The sequence below is a fragment of the Rhipicephalus sanguineus genome, chromosome 1 (genome assembly GCF_013339695.2).
Source record: "Rhipicephalus sanguineus isolate Rsan-2018 chromosome 1, BIME_Rsan_1.4, whole genome shotgun sequence".
Taxonomy (NCBI): domain Eukaryota; kingdom Metazoa; phylum Arthropoda; class Arachnida; order Ixodida; family Ixodidae; genus Rhipicephalus; species Rhipicephalus sanguineus.
In genome coordinates, this window is record NC_051176.1 from 90,918,633 (window position 1) to 90,931,952 (window position 13,320).

Consider the following 13,320-nt stretch of genomic DNA (forward strand, 5'->3'; position numbering starts at 1 on the left):
ATGGAAACTCGCATAGACACTATGGCGTGCGCTATATAGTATGAGTGTGTCCGTATTTCAAGTAATCATATACCGGGTGTGACGTCATTTGTCTCTTACAGAACTGTACGAAGGTGAGTGAAGGTGTATGAAGGGGACTTTTCCAGAAGCTTGCTCTTTCATCACCCTTGACACCATTAGCATTTTCCAGCCGAAACGTGGTAGACATTTATATGCGGTCTCTGTATATCTACGCCGGACGAGAGAGAGAGAGAGAGGCGTTTATTGTTTCAAGAGCAAGTGTGTCGTCTTCACCTTTGGCAGACCGCCTCAGTCCAGATAACCAACGAGTGACCTTTGCTGTCCGCCTTGGTGGCTGAGTGGTTATACGGTGCTCGGCTGCTGACCCGAAAGTCTTGGGTTCGATCCCCGCCGTGGCGGTCGCATTTTGATGGAGGCGAAATGCTGGAGACCAGCGCACTGCGCGATGTCAGTGCTCGTTAAAGAACACCAGAGGGTTGAAATTTCCAGAGCCCTCCACTATGGCGTGCCACATAATCATACCATGGTTTTGGCACGTAAAACGCCAGATATTATTATTATTATTATTATTATTATTATTAGTAGTAGTAGTAGTAGTAGTGGCCTTTGCTGCGGCCTGGCTCACCAGCTCTAGCTGGCCCTCCTGACTCCAGGGAATGAAAGTAATAATAATAATAATGCACGTAACCGCCGCTCTTCGTAAACCGCGCGCCAACGTTAAAACGCGCGCGCGCGTACGGTGTCGGTTACATTCAATTTTTTAATAAGTTGCGCTCGTTCTTCGGGAATGCGCGTGCGTCGGCAGACGAGGCTGCGCGTCAGAATCCGGCGCCCGATATCCGAATGGAAAGTTGAGGCTGAGGCTGCCTCCATCCCTCCCTTCCATATCCCGCGTTTTTTTTTTTTTTCTTTATTCATGTCTCCACTTGCGCTCTCCCTTGCTGTCTGACAGCCTCGTGCGAGGAGCGCAGCCACCCCGGCCGGCACAAAGAAGGCAACGCGGGGTGTACCGAGATCGCGGGGTCCCGCGACGACTACAACTTCACAAAGGGATGAGTTTCTCCGCCTGCGATCGGTAATGGCACTCTGATGGATACCACGACTGCGCGGCCTTGCTCGCGTGCCTTTTGTTTCGCCCGTCTTTTGTTTGTTTTACTTGTTTTTTTTTCTGCTCGCTCCAACTTTTGTTTCTTCCTCCATGGGGTCACCAGTTCTTGCTTGCGTCGTTCCCCTCTCCCTCGGTGTTCCCTGATGCGTGCGAAAGCTCCTAGCATTTCTTTCGGCGCAATTTCCATTTTGTGGCGTCACCGCGTTCACTTATACCTCCGATGCATGTACGTGCGTTTGGCCCGCGCACGCCCTCCGCCTTTGGGATACTTCCGCCCCCCTCCTTCTTTTCGCTTTATTTTTGCAACCGCCCCTCGGTTCCCCTTTCCGTTTCTCTTGTGGGACCTTTCCCGTGCTCGCGCGAGTACCGCTGCGGGACGGATTTGAAATCTGCGACTGTGGCAGTGTGTCTGTGTCCCATACGCCGCCGCTGCGGTGTGTCGTCCATTGTGTTGCCGCACCAGTGAAGGGAGGAAGACCGTTATCTGAATGGTTTCCCCGAACAACGGCGCTAAATGGAACGCTGTAGTCGACGATTGTCAAAGTATTTCTTTCTTTTTAATTCGTCCTTGTCGGGGAAGCAAAAATCGAACGCGTACGAACAGCCCCGTCCATTTTGTGGGCCTCTTTATTTTTTCCAAGCCAGGATTGTAATACCCTTTGTACGCGCGGTTTGTTTGCCGAATGAAGGTTTCGTTCATACCGAATCAGTCGGTGCGCGATGAACGAGTAACGTGTTTGTTTCTGTTGTTCTCATTATTGCGTGTACATTCTGAATCGCATTTCTCTGGTCCATAGGACGATTTTGGCCGCCATCTTTCGTTCAAGCCAACTGCACAATGAGGTCGTATTAATTGTTTGTGCGACAGGACAAATATAGAATAATAGTGGAACCTGGTTGCTAACTCGAGGTAGGAACTGCAAACTTTGGGGCAGTGAATAGCCGGCCGCTCTACCGTTATGTCACACGCTGTGCGATAAATGCATGTACGGATAAAACTCGACCCCCCCCCCCCCCTTTCACCAAGAAAATCGGATGATCCCATTGTTGATGAAGGGAGTGGAGCGTCGCTCTGACCAATAATGCATAACGCGTGAAGATTGATACAGACCAAATAGGGGAACGGTATCGCCACAGAAACCTCGGCCCCGCTAAGCCGTTTCGACGTAGCGTTTTGAGTGCACGTCAGGATACGCGAAATGCTGCTCGCCACGGCTGCTTACGGATGCCTCCCGCTGCGTAACAATCTGCGTGAGCTGGCACGAATCGACGCTAGTATTACGCTCGAGGGTGTTGTGTAAAAGCTGCTCTGGTGCGTTGATGTTTTTTCGAACGGACCACACACACAAAACGAAGCTCTCCGCCTTTTCCTGCGCGCGTTCCGCGAATGATTCGCGTGTGTTCGCGGACTTTTTTTTTTTTTTTTTTCGCCGTCTTTTCCAACAGCCATCGTCTTCTGCGTGTGTAGTAGTACTGTACTTCTACGCCAGGCTCGTTTGCAGCGGCGGAAGGTGAGAGGGAGAGAGCACGAACTTGGCAGGCCGCGCTGTTCTCGTCGTCAGGTGCGGCTGGCCGGCGTTGGTTGTTCTCTCGTTAAAAAGGAAAGCGGCGAGAGAGAGAGAGACGGCGAGGCAACAAGGTACAGTCTCCGGAAACGCGCCGCCTCCGTGGGCAGCCGTTTACGCGCGCGCGGCGCGCTGACGGCTGACCGGCCCGGACACTCGTCGTCGCCGAAGCCTCGTTTGGAGCCTTCCCAAAGTAGCCTCTAATGATTCGTATTTAGAGCATCCGCCGGCGGCGGCGGCGGCTTACAGCGCGAGCCTGCTGTCCTAATGTGTCTACTGCCGAGGGAGGGGGCCGAGCTGTGAAGCGCCGCGCCAACAGCTTGATTACAAGGCGGCGGCCTCCAGGCAGGCGCGCGCTTTCGGCCAGCGTCCGTCGTGTGCGGCTTTGTCCGCAGTGGCTTTCGCAGTGGGGGGAAAGCGAAAATCAAAGGAGGGGGGGGGGGGCTGTGTTGGAAACGCTTTTGGAAATGCTCGCTGCTTGTGGCTGCACTATGTTGTGGCCGCCGCGTTTGTTTTCTCTCCGCCGCTCGTTACGCGGCCGGGAAAGAAAACGTACGCGCCCCGGTCATTCATGACGGCTGGGGCTCTGTCGCCAGGGGCGTGCGCTCAGCAGCAAAAGGATACAGGAGCAGCGTGGTGATGAGTGTGCGCGGCGAGTTCGGACCCTCGGTTCGCTCGCGGTCAGCGAGCCCTGGAGAGTAGGCGGTGAGAGATGTTTTTGGAGTGGCCGGCGGTGCTCGCGCGTGCCAAAAAGCAGACTTCGATCTGGACGCGATGAAAGATGCGCACGCTCGGGAGCCTGCAGTTGCAGTCGTTTTTTCTACGGCCGTTCGCTCGCGCGTGTGTGTGTGCGTTTTCTGTGTGGTTATAAAAGCTCGCTTGTGGTCTTCTCTCGTAAAGCTGGTACGCTGTTTAATTTTGAACACGGCGCGCACGTCCGCCGTTTCATTCAGTTTTCTCGCGTTTGCGTATTCAGTTTGAGCACCGGATTGAACGGAAGGAACGAGAGAAAGTAGAATGGGGAGAAAACGTGAAACACACACACACACACACACACACACACACACACACACACACACACACACACACACACGCGCGCACACACACACACACACACACATACACACACACACACACACACACACACACACACACACACACACACACACACACACACACACACACCGCCGTTGTGACGAAAGCAGCTATTTTTTATTTTTATTTTCCCTCTTTTTTTTCATGCACCACTACGGCGTCGTAATCAAATATATATCTTGTCTCGCGGGTTTGCCCCGAGGGCATCTCGAACCAATTGCCGACTGATCGTGCGTGTGTGCAGCCGGGTGCGTAAAGAGTTCGCGGCGCTGCTTCGCAACCCTCGCCGTCCGAACTTTACGCATCGCTGCCCGAAAGCCTGCGGTCGCCTTCTCCCCCGTTCCACCCCGAGTAAACGTAGTCGGCAGCAGGAGCCAACGTTGTCGCTGTTTGACTTGTGAATCGGAGAACGATCGTTTGTTACAGTGGATCTCACGCAGCTGGCTCTGCCGCGCCTATAACAATCCCATGGGATTGCGATACGTCCCTGCTGATTCCCGAGATTTGTTGTACACACGAAGGATTGCTGAATACTGGCTCACCGTTGGCTAGCTAGGCTCTTGATTAGCTTTTTTCTTTTTTTTTCTTTTTTTTCCTTTAAGACTGCATGGCAAATTCTGCGTATACGCATTTCGAGTTCAACGGATTAGCGAGCTCAGCAGCATATGAGTCTACTCGGTAGCATGAAAAATTAATGGTGCTCGCGAAGGTTCAAAATGCACTACGCGTCGGGTCGCGCGACGACGCTTTTTCGATTATGAATTGGGATGTCGTGTCGGGGCGGTTATGGCGCGCCCCTTGTTCTGTCACAATATCCGAATACCGATCGGAGGAGTTGAAGAGGTCAGTACGTGCGCATTCGTGAAAGAAACCATGCATTCGCGATGAGGACGCCAGCGTGTCTGCGTGAGCACTAAAGGCACTGTTTAGGCCGGTTTGCTGTGTCGCAGATGAGACCTGCCGATATGTTTATCGAGAATTTGGTGTAAAAGAAGTATATAAGGCACTGCATCTGAATAAACAGTGGCGAAGAGTATATATTTTAGGGCTGGTGCCAACCTGGGATAAAGTGCACCAATCAAAACCCGTCGTTGTGGCTTAGCGGTTATAGGTGTATAGCTCCTGCTACGTACGAGGTCGCGTGTTCGATTACCAGAAAGGGCTGCCGCATTTTGATGTGGACTAAATGTGAAAACGCCCATGTTCTTAGACTTAGGTACACGTTTCAAGAACCTCAGGTGGTCAAATTTAATTCCGAGTCCTCCACTTCGGCGTGTCTCATAACCATATTGTGGCGAAAAAAAAATCGTGATCTTTTTTTTTGTCTTCTCTTTCTTCAATCACTACAGCTGTGTATCTGAAACTGTTTACACGGAAAGCCATCGATTGGTGGAATTGCATCATCACCCCGTGGTGTGACTGTATACACGCGACTGACCCGCGGTTATATGTTTGCACACGCGCCTTGGTGTGGCCCGCACTGAGCCCGTGGTTCGTCTTCTCTTCGCAGGCGAGCAAGGGTCCGATGGTGGCCTCTCCCCACCCGGGATCGCCGCTCAATTTTATGGTCTACAACGAGCCTTTCTCGCAGCCACCGCCTGCTCACATGGGCATCCCGCCGGTCCACATCGATCCCAAGACGGGTGAGTGTCCACACCAGAACTCCCAGCATGCTCGCCTTGCAGTGGGAGCGCGTTCGGCGCTTGCTGAAGAACTGTGGAGCTTTATTTGCATATATATATATATATATATATATATATATATATATATAGTGGTTGCTGATTGCGGAGTGGTTGCTCAGCAAGAAACATGGAACAAGTGGTAAATTCGTGTGCTAGTTACCCTCGGCAGGCGCGCCGCAGCTTCGATAGTGGCATAATTTATATCTATAGACGGTCAGAACCATCAACCAAAAACCGCCTGCCAGATCACGCAGTCATCTGGGCGCCAGCTCTCCTCGGTATTCCTGGCAACGAGATCGCCAACCCCTTGGCTCGAGATTGTACCCGCCAAGCCGACACCGGGAAGCCGATCGATTCCGAGCGTATGAACCCTCTGTTGTCACGTAGCAAGACATAACACAGCATTATATGCTTACCTGCAAGACATACATACCCTACCCTAACACAAGCCACTATGTAGAGAGCAGGAAAAATTACTCCGAGCTCTACTGGTCAGTACGCTACATAACCAGGAATCGCGCCATAATTCCTACGCAATTCTATCAGCACGCAATGTCGCTCATGTAGATAATACGGGTTTAGCAGCAGACCGCAAACAGCTATAACATCCAACACACACCAACAATCTCTGGGAGCCTTGGCCAGCTCAGACCTCGAGGATCAACTGAGGTTGGGCGCGAGGGTCCGAGCTGTTCAAGGCACGCTGATGAAGGATGCCTTTGCAAAGCTTCTATAGCAAAATAAAAGCGTTCATTCTATTTCTGTGTTGAAGACACGAGCGCTGCATAATGTGTACAAACAGCCCACGTGAGCATGAAGCAGTGACCAATGTGACTCACTGATGTCACCGTGCACAATTAATGCCACTACCGCGTATTGAAGAAGGTAATTTGACGAATTACAGAGTACAGCTGATGCGTCAATGTTAAAAATTCTACTGGCTCAGCTGACGGGAACTGTTCAAGCCGTGTGTATAGTTATTGGGCTCAAGTTTCTTGCAACCAGCGCTTTCGCCCTCATACTCTGAGTGCCGTTCAGCTGTCAGCGGATGCGCTCAGACAACACGGCGCAATCAGAAGTTCATCTTTGCTTACTCTGTTTTTCGTCAATTTATATAAAATAAACAACCATTTACTACTACTACTACTACTACTACTCAGGCACGTAGCCAGGATTTTTTTTCGGGGGGGGGGGGGGGGGGGGGGGGCAAGGCCTAATTGTTCGAAAGAAAGTCTTTCCATGCCAAAAATAAAACAAAAGTTGCCCGGGAATATAGAAGGCCGGACGAATTTCGGGGGGGGGGCGCCCCCCCCCCCCTTCCCTACGTGCCTGCTACTACTACTACTACACTCTTAGAAAAAAAGGTCGCCGTATTCACTAACTAAATACTAACCGTTTACTTGTCACAAAATACACTAGCATCTTAGTAAGTGAAGGTAGTAAAATGCAGGTTAGTCGAACTTGCTACGTAGTTAGTGAGTGAATGGTACTAGCTCGAATGGCTAGTCCATTACTAAGTTGTTAGTAACCGCGCTAGCAACTTACTTACTAACCGTATTAACTCTACTACATTTAGCCAATTAGAGGCTTACGCCTATTTTGTTTATATGTGCGTGTGCATTGTCATATCAAGATGATTATATTACAAAAGTACCTAAAGGATTAAAAAAACGAAGTGTCATGGTCCTCGTACATTAACTAATGGCCGCTAATTACTTCATGTAATTACCATGCTAAGTACACATTACAGCAACATACACAGAGGCATGAATTAATCACGAATGAGAACACATACGCAAGCGCACACACAGAATAGCAAGACTTTTACGTAGCCGATATCTACTCTAGCAGCGGCTTGAAGACTATTTATGCTCCTACTTTGGGATAGCGCACCGTGTACTGGTTAGCAACCATAGAATTTAGAAGAATAATTGATGTTCTCAACACGTTATCGTGTGCCCCTATATTTACTTATATGCGTGCCATCACGTAGCACGAAACTTTTAATTCCAAGGTAATCAATAAAATTAAAGTTTGTTTAAATTTTGCTAAAGACCGTCACGATTACGGCAAAGTATACTGCGCATCTACGAAATATCTGGCAACATGGGTGGATAGTAGTTACTTAGTTAAAAACGCCAAGTAAACTTTCTGGTTAGTGAAGGCAGCACTTTACGACCCTTACTAACTGCTGGCTGGTAAACAGATTTCGCGAAGGCAGTAAAATACGCTCGAAACTAGTAAATGCAAGCATTTACTTACCATTTACTAACTTTTTTTCTAAAAGTGTACTACTACTACTACTACTACTACTACTACTACTACTACTACTACTACTACTACTACTACTACTACTACTACTACATACTCGGTAGGGTGAGCGGCAGCCAGCAGATGTACACGTGTGGCAAAGCGGTGGTACGCGTTTGTCAATCCTATGTATCGCAAAGAGTCGCAAAGAGTCGTACGTAAACACTGGCACGCCCAAATAGGGAAGGGAAGGGTGGGTAGGAGCGGTAGCACCAAAAAAGATAGAAAAGAAAGCTGAATCTTCGTTTGCGAGTGCAGTGTATACATGTAGCTTGACTGCCGCCGAGCGTGAGCTCGCGGTCGCCGGAGGGTCCGTCGAAACGAAAAAGGAAGGCGGGATAGGGTGACCTGGAGGCCGTGGCAGTGACGCGGTGAACGATGACGCTCTCGTCGCTGTGTGCAGATTACGGGAAGGAAAAAAAAAAGGATATGGGTGTGTGTGGTTGGGGGGGGGGGGGATGCATCGCGTAGTAGTAGTAGTAGTGGTGGTGGCGCGAGTCGAGATGTTCGGTTTCGCTGTGGGGCCCGAAAATGCAATTTCCCGCCGCGAGTGCGCGCTGCTCGAGGCGAGGTAATTTTCCAACTCCTCGATGGGGAAGAAAGGAACGCGAAGAGCGAGGAGGCCAAGTAGGAGACGGGATCGCAGGAGATCGGGCGTCTTATTTCAGCTCTGCCGGCGCAAACGGGAAAACGTCGTTAGGGGCGCGCAAAAGCCGCCCTCCCTCTCGCGCAGAGACGGCTCCCGCCGCTAACGGTATTCGCGAAACGCCTTCGGTCGGGCCCTGTTATCGTATCGACGAAGGAACACCAGACGAGAAACTTTGGCCCGAATGCGGAGCAAAACGACCGGCGCTGTCGCGTAAGCTCGGGGCGCAATCTGATTTCGCCCGCCGCCGCCGCTGCTGCTGATCCGATCCCGTTCGCGGCCGCGTATCCTTGGCGTCTTGTTGGCTCGCGCTTAACCGCATTGGGCGCTGACGCGTCCCTCTTCCGCCCGTCGTCTTGCGGCGTGGCGCGTTTTCGCTTTCGAGACCGCATGGCTGCGGGTTTCAGTGGGTGCCACGTCGGGCGGAGTGTGTTTTTCTTTCGATCGAGTTTGCACGGGTCGCTGCGCGACGACGGCGCACGTTGGGAGATATCGCGCTCAGCAGCCACGTTGGGTTGACACGGTCAAAGCGAAAATACGTGGAACGACTACGAAGCGTGCTTCTTTCTGGACACGATGAAGCTCCGCCCCTCCTCAACTTTTGGCGGCTGGGAAATGATGTCCAGACATGAACAAACTTATAAGGAGTCTGCTGGCATTGGCACCACTGCCGTGTCGGCTGAAGCTTCCGTTTCGGTAGAAATTGAAATATACATTTTCGGTACGGCTTGTTTGGATGCCTTCGTTTTGGCCCTGCAGGACTTTCCGCGTGCCGACTCGGCTCTGGTGCGGTAATTGTGTGCGTCACAGTGCTTCGCTTCTTGCGTCTTGAGCGTCATAAAACCCTTTCACGATCCACCCGACGGCGCCAGATCATCGAGGAAAAAAAAAACAGAACAAGGAAGCAACAAAAAAGGCTCCGCAACGTTCTAAGAGCTGTTGCAAGCTTGCTTCGAAGGGAGATGGCCGGAGGAGACATTAGTCAAACTCTGGACTCGATAACGACGGACACGGCCCCCGTTTCGAGCGCGTACGGGGACGCCTTGCACCGATAGGAGCCCAACTGCGTGGATGCGGCGATAGCAGTCGTCGCCGGCCGCGCTACAGCGGCTCGCCCAAGCGCGGCGATGGGCAGCGTATAACGGTCTTTCGCAGTCTTGCAACGAGAACGGAAAGGGGGACACACGAGGGGTCCGGTTCTCTTTTCCGATAAGCGCATTAACGTCGTTCATATATCTGCGATGGCCGCGCCGCCAAGTCCTGGCGCTGGTCGTGTCGGGCTGTGCCCGGAAGGCCGCGCAATGGGCAATTGCCGATGCCAATGACAGATCTGTGTGTGTCGCCCCACGTGCGGCGCCGCCAAGCTTGGCCGCGCGGCCCTCTCGTCGAAACGGGACGACGCCGTGGAAAACCGGCAGACTTGGGAAGTTTGTCTAAAGGCCGAAAACCGGAGAGCGGCGGTGCTCTGCTGCCGGATATCGTATGCACTTTGATTCGGGCATTTTCGTGGGTCTCTGGTGCACTGTGCAATTTATGATGGCACATAAAACTATGCTGTCTCGAAGGAAAAAAACAACGACAACATCGACTTCATGGGCTATTCACTCGGACTTTTAAGTTGACGAATCGTACAGAACGTGGAGGCCAGAGTTTGACAAAAAGCGCAACGAACTTAATGGTACAAACGGCTTGCTCGCTTGCTACATCTACTTGCTGCTTCTACTAGCTCACTTGCTACTGCTACTCAAAGGGATACAAAGGCAAATAACAATTTATGTCAGAGTGAAAGGTCAGTGTGTGAGAGCGTCTAAAACGTCATTGTTATCAACAGCGCTCTACTAATCGTGAAAATAAGATAAATGTAGGGCACGATATGCGCCACCAGTGGGACATTTTGGAAATTATACCGATGACGTCAAAAGCCCCGAGTATAATTAGCCGCTAGTAACCAAGCTAGTTGCGATAAAAAAAAAAACATTCCGTCCATCACAAGACTTAGGTAATAAAATGCTGCTTGTTCGTTTCTGTTTGATTCACAGAAAAAAAAAAAAAAAACCCTATTGGCGTTACCATGGGGAACGGCGCGAGTGGTTCAAAAGATCTGTTTTCGCCGAGCCGCGCTTCGCTCACGCGGTCGCGTCTCATTGGTGGTTTCGGTATCGCGTACTGCTGCGTGTGCTTGGCTCTCGCCATTTTCGCGTTGTTGATACTCTACTTCTGCTGCTGGCCAACCCAAGCTCCGTTACAGTGAACTATTCAGTTTCGGAGTGGCCCGGGGCTACGCCTTGGCGAGGTTGATGGCCGCTGTTCCGTAGAGTCAGCCAGGGGCGTAGCCAGACATTTTTTTCGAGGGGGGGGGGGGGGGGGCGCCGGGCAGGCAGATGTCGAGTGTCATTTTGTGCTCTGAATGTCATGGGAAAAAAAAAATCGGGGGAGGGGGGGGGGGGTTGGCACGGGCCCGGTGTTCCACCCCCTGGCTACGCCACTGGCGTCAGCTGCCGGGCAGTAAAGGCGGGCAACGTTGGGCACGGCAACTGCTACGTCAGAAGACCCGTTCAGGCGCGGGTGACTTCAAGTGCGCTAACGCCGTGCGAACCACTGAAACGTGATTTTCTTTCAAAATAAGCATTTCCTTGGCACGAAACAGGCACTGCAAGGTTTCTGGAACGCTACTTCAACTATCAACTTCGACTTAATACATGCCTTTAGTGCACAGACGGCTCGCTACTCCTGGGAGAGCAGTATACCGATCCACTGGAATAGCGGCGACCACTATATGGCGACTGCTCTTAGCCCGCATCACACACGTCCACAGGTCCTCACAACTGCACTAATCACCGAGACAGGGGTCTCTCTGCTAAACTCCGACAGTACCGATGCGTACTGAGTCGTTGCGAATATATATATTCTCTTATCCGGCTGCGTGTGTATACGTCACCAGGATCCGCCAGAACATGCATATAGGGCGCATGTGTTAGGTAGACGTGGTCCGGCTCGCCCTCTGCATAGAACAGAAGCTCTCCCTGAGCAGCCACGACCGCTGCAGTGGCCTTGGCACAGCTGGCTGAGATGCCGTTTATCTCAGCATTGTCAAATCCTTGTCAGTTTCGCTAAAGAACACCTGCAAATAACACCGGTGATAAAGCACCGCTTCTGGCAATGCGCAGCAGGCCTCGAGTAAGGCGGTCTTCACTGCGCAGTGCCTGCACATCGCCTCGCACCTTTCATGTGCCTCTTTATTGATCGGGTAATCTACACAACGTTGCACAACCCTCCGCGGTGTACCTTAGTGGCTTTGCGTCCGCCGCGGTGGTGTAGCGGTTACGGTGCTCGGCTGCTGACCCGAAGGTCGCGGGGTCGACCCCGGTCGCGGCGGTAGCATTTCGATGGAGGCGAAATGCTAGAGGCCCGTGTACTGTGCGATGTCAGTGCACGTTAAAGAACACCAGATGGTCGAAATTTCCGGAGCCCTTCGCTACGGCGTCTCTCATAATCATATCGTGCTTTTGGCACGCTAAACCCCGATTATTATTATTATTATTATTATTATTATTATTATTATTATTATTATTATTATTATTATTATTAGCTTTGCGTGACGGTTGAGGTCTCGGGTTCGATCACCTGCCACGGCGACCGTGTTAAGATCGGGACGAGTGTCTTGGCACTGCGTACGAGCACGAGACGTATGTACATGCGTGTCGGAAGAAGTCAGTCGACAAGTGGTGCCAGAATGAGGAGCCTCCGTTTATTGCGCTGGCCGATGACACACACTCCGGTGGACGTCACGAGGTGGTGTAGCTTAATTGGCTCACGTAGTTGTCGCCCAGATATGTCACACGGCGAATACGGGCAGACAACAGCAGCCCAGCGAAATACGAAAATGCTCGTCAACTTCTGTTTAGAATCCATGCACATGGTCGAATTCAACCTGGAGCCTCCCTCTCCCTTCTCATCCAACCCCGCCCTCTTGCTACTGAGAGGGAGGTCTCGGGTGCGATTCCGGGCGCGGCGTCTGGATTCCGTTCAGAAGCGTGCTTTGTGGGTTCACGGTAAAGATCCGGAGCCCTCTATTAAGGCGTCCCTCATAGTCCACTTTGCCGCCTTATATATATATATATATATATATATATATATATATATATATATATATATATATATATATATATATATATATATATAATACACACATACTATCCGCATGTCCGACTCTGACAAAGCTGAGTCGGACATGCTTCTGGCGGCACATCCACATGAGTTATCGGCTCCACCAGAGGCCATACAGCGGAGGAGGTAATACGATGGCCGACTTGTTAATTTCGTTAATTTTCACGTAGGACTCGCAGAGGAGGAACGGGACAAAACGCTGTTATATATATATACACCGCGTCTGCGACTGGGTTTTCTCTCTCGTCTGAAGGTTGGCGTCTCGCCGCATGCCGAGTTCAGGGGCCGCACGCTCGGCTCCTCGGTATAGCGCGGCTTGTGTCTGCCGCTCGGTGTGTTGGCGCGTGCACTTCGGCGCTGCGGGCCGGCCGGCCCCTCTGCGTCCGGGAATGGTGTGCTTTGGCTACAGCTGCAAATATTTACGCCTTGGCTGGAGGCCCGCGCTCGGCCTTGCAAACGGCCCTCTTCTTCAGCTTCCGGCACGCCTTTCGGATCTGGACTCGCCGCTGCTTTCGTTTCCACCGACGCGGGGCGTAAATATTTTTGGCCGCGCGCTGTTTGTCCCGTGCGGGGCATCTGAGCACGCGCCGCCACGTGGGGCGAGAGCAGAAACGGGGGTCTGCGTATCGCGCGCTGTGCAAACACGAGTTCGCGCTTCCCCTCTACACCGCCACTGTTGTTGCTCAGAACTTGGTTTGTGTGTTCGATTCCTATAACTTCGTTTTT

General features: G+C 51.7%; 1 protein-coding gene across 4 annotated transcripts in view; it reads left to right on the top strand.

The window, feature by feature from the left end:
* Positions 1 to 13,320, top strand: part of LOC119393871 (protein pangolin, isoforms A/H/I/S) — a 229,497-nt gene that overhangs the window by 167,362 nt on the left and 48,815 nt on the right. For all 4 annotated transcript variants that reach the window (XM_037661080.2, XM_037661056.2, XM_037661065.2 and 1 more), the window contains one exon: positions 5,300 to 5,432. In XM_037661080.2, coding sequence (XP_037517008.1) covers positions 5,300 to 5,432 — 133 coding nt within the window. The remainder of the gene's footprint in view (positions 1 to 5,299; positions 5,433 to 13,320) is intronic.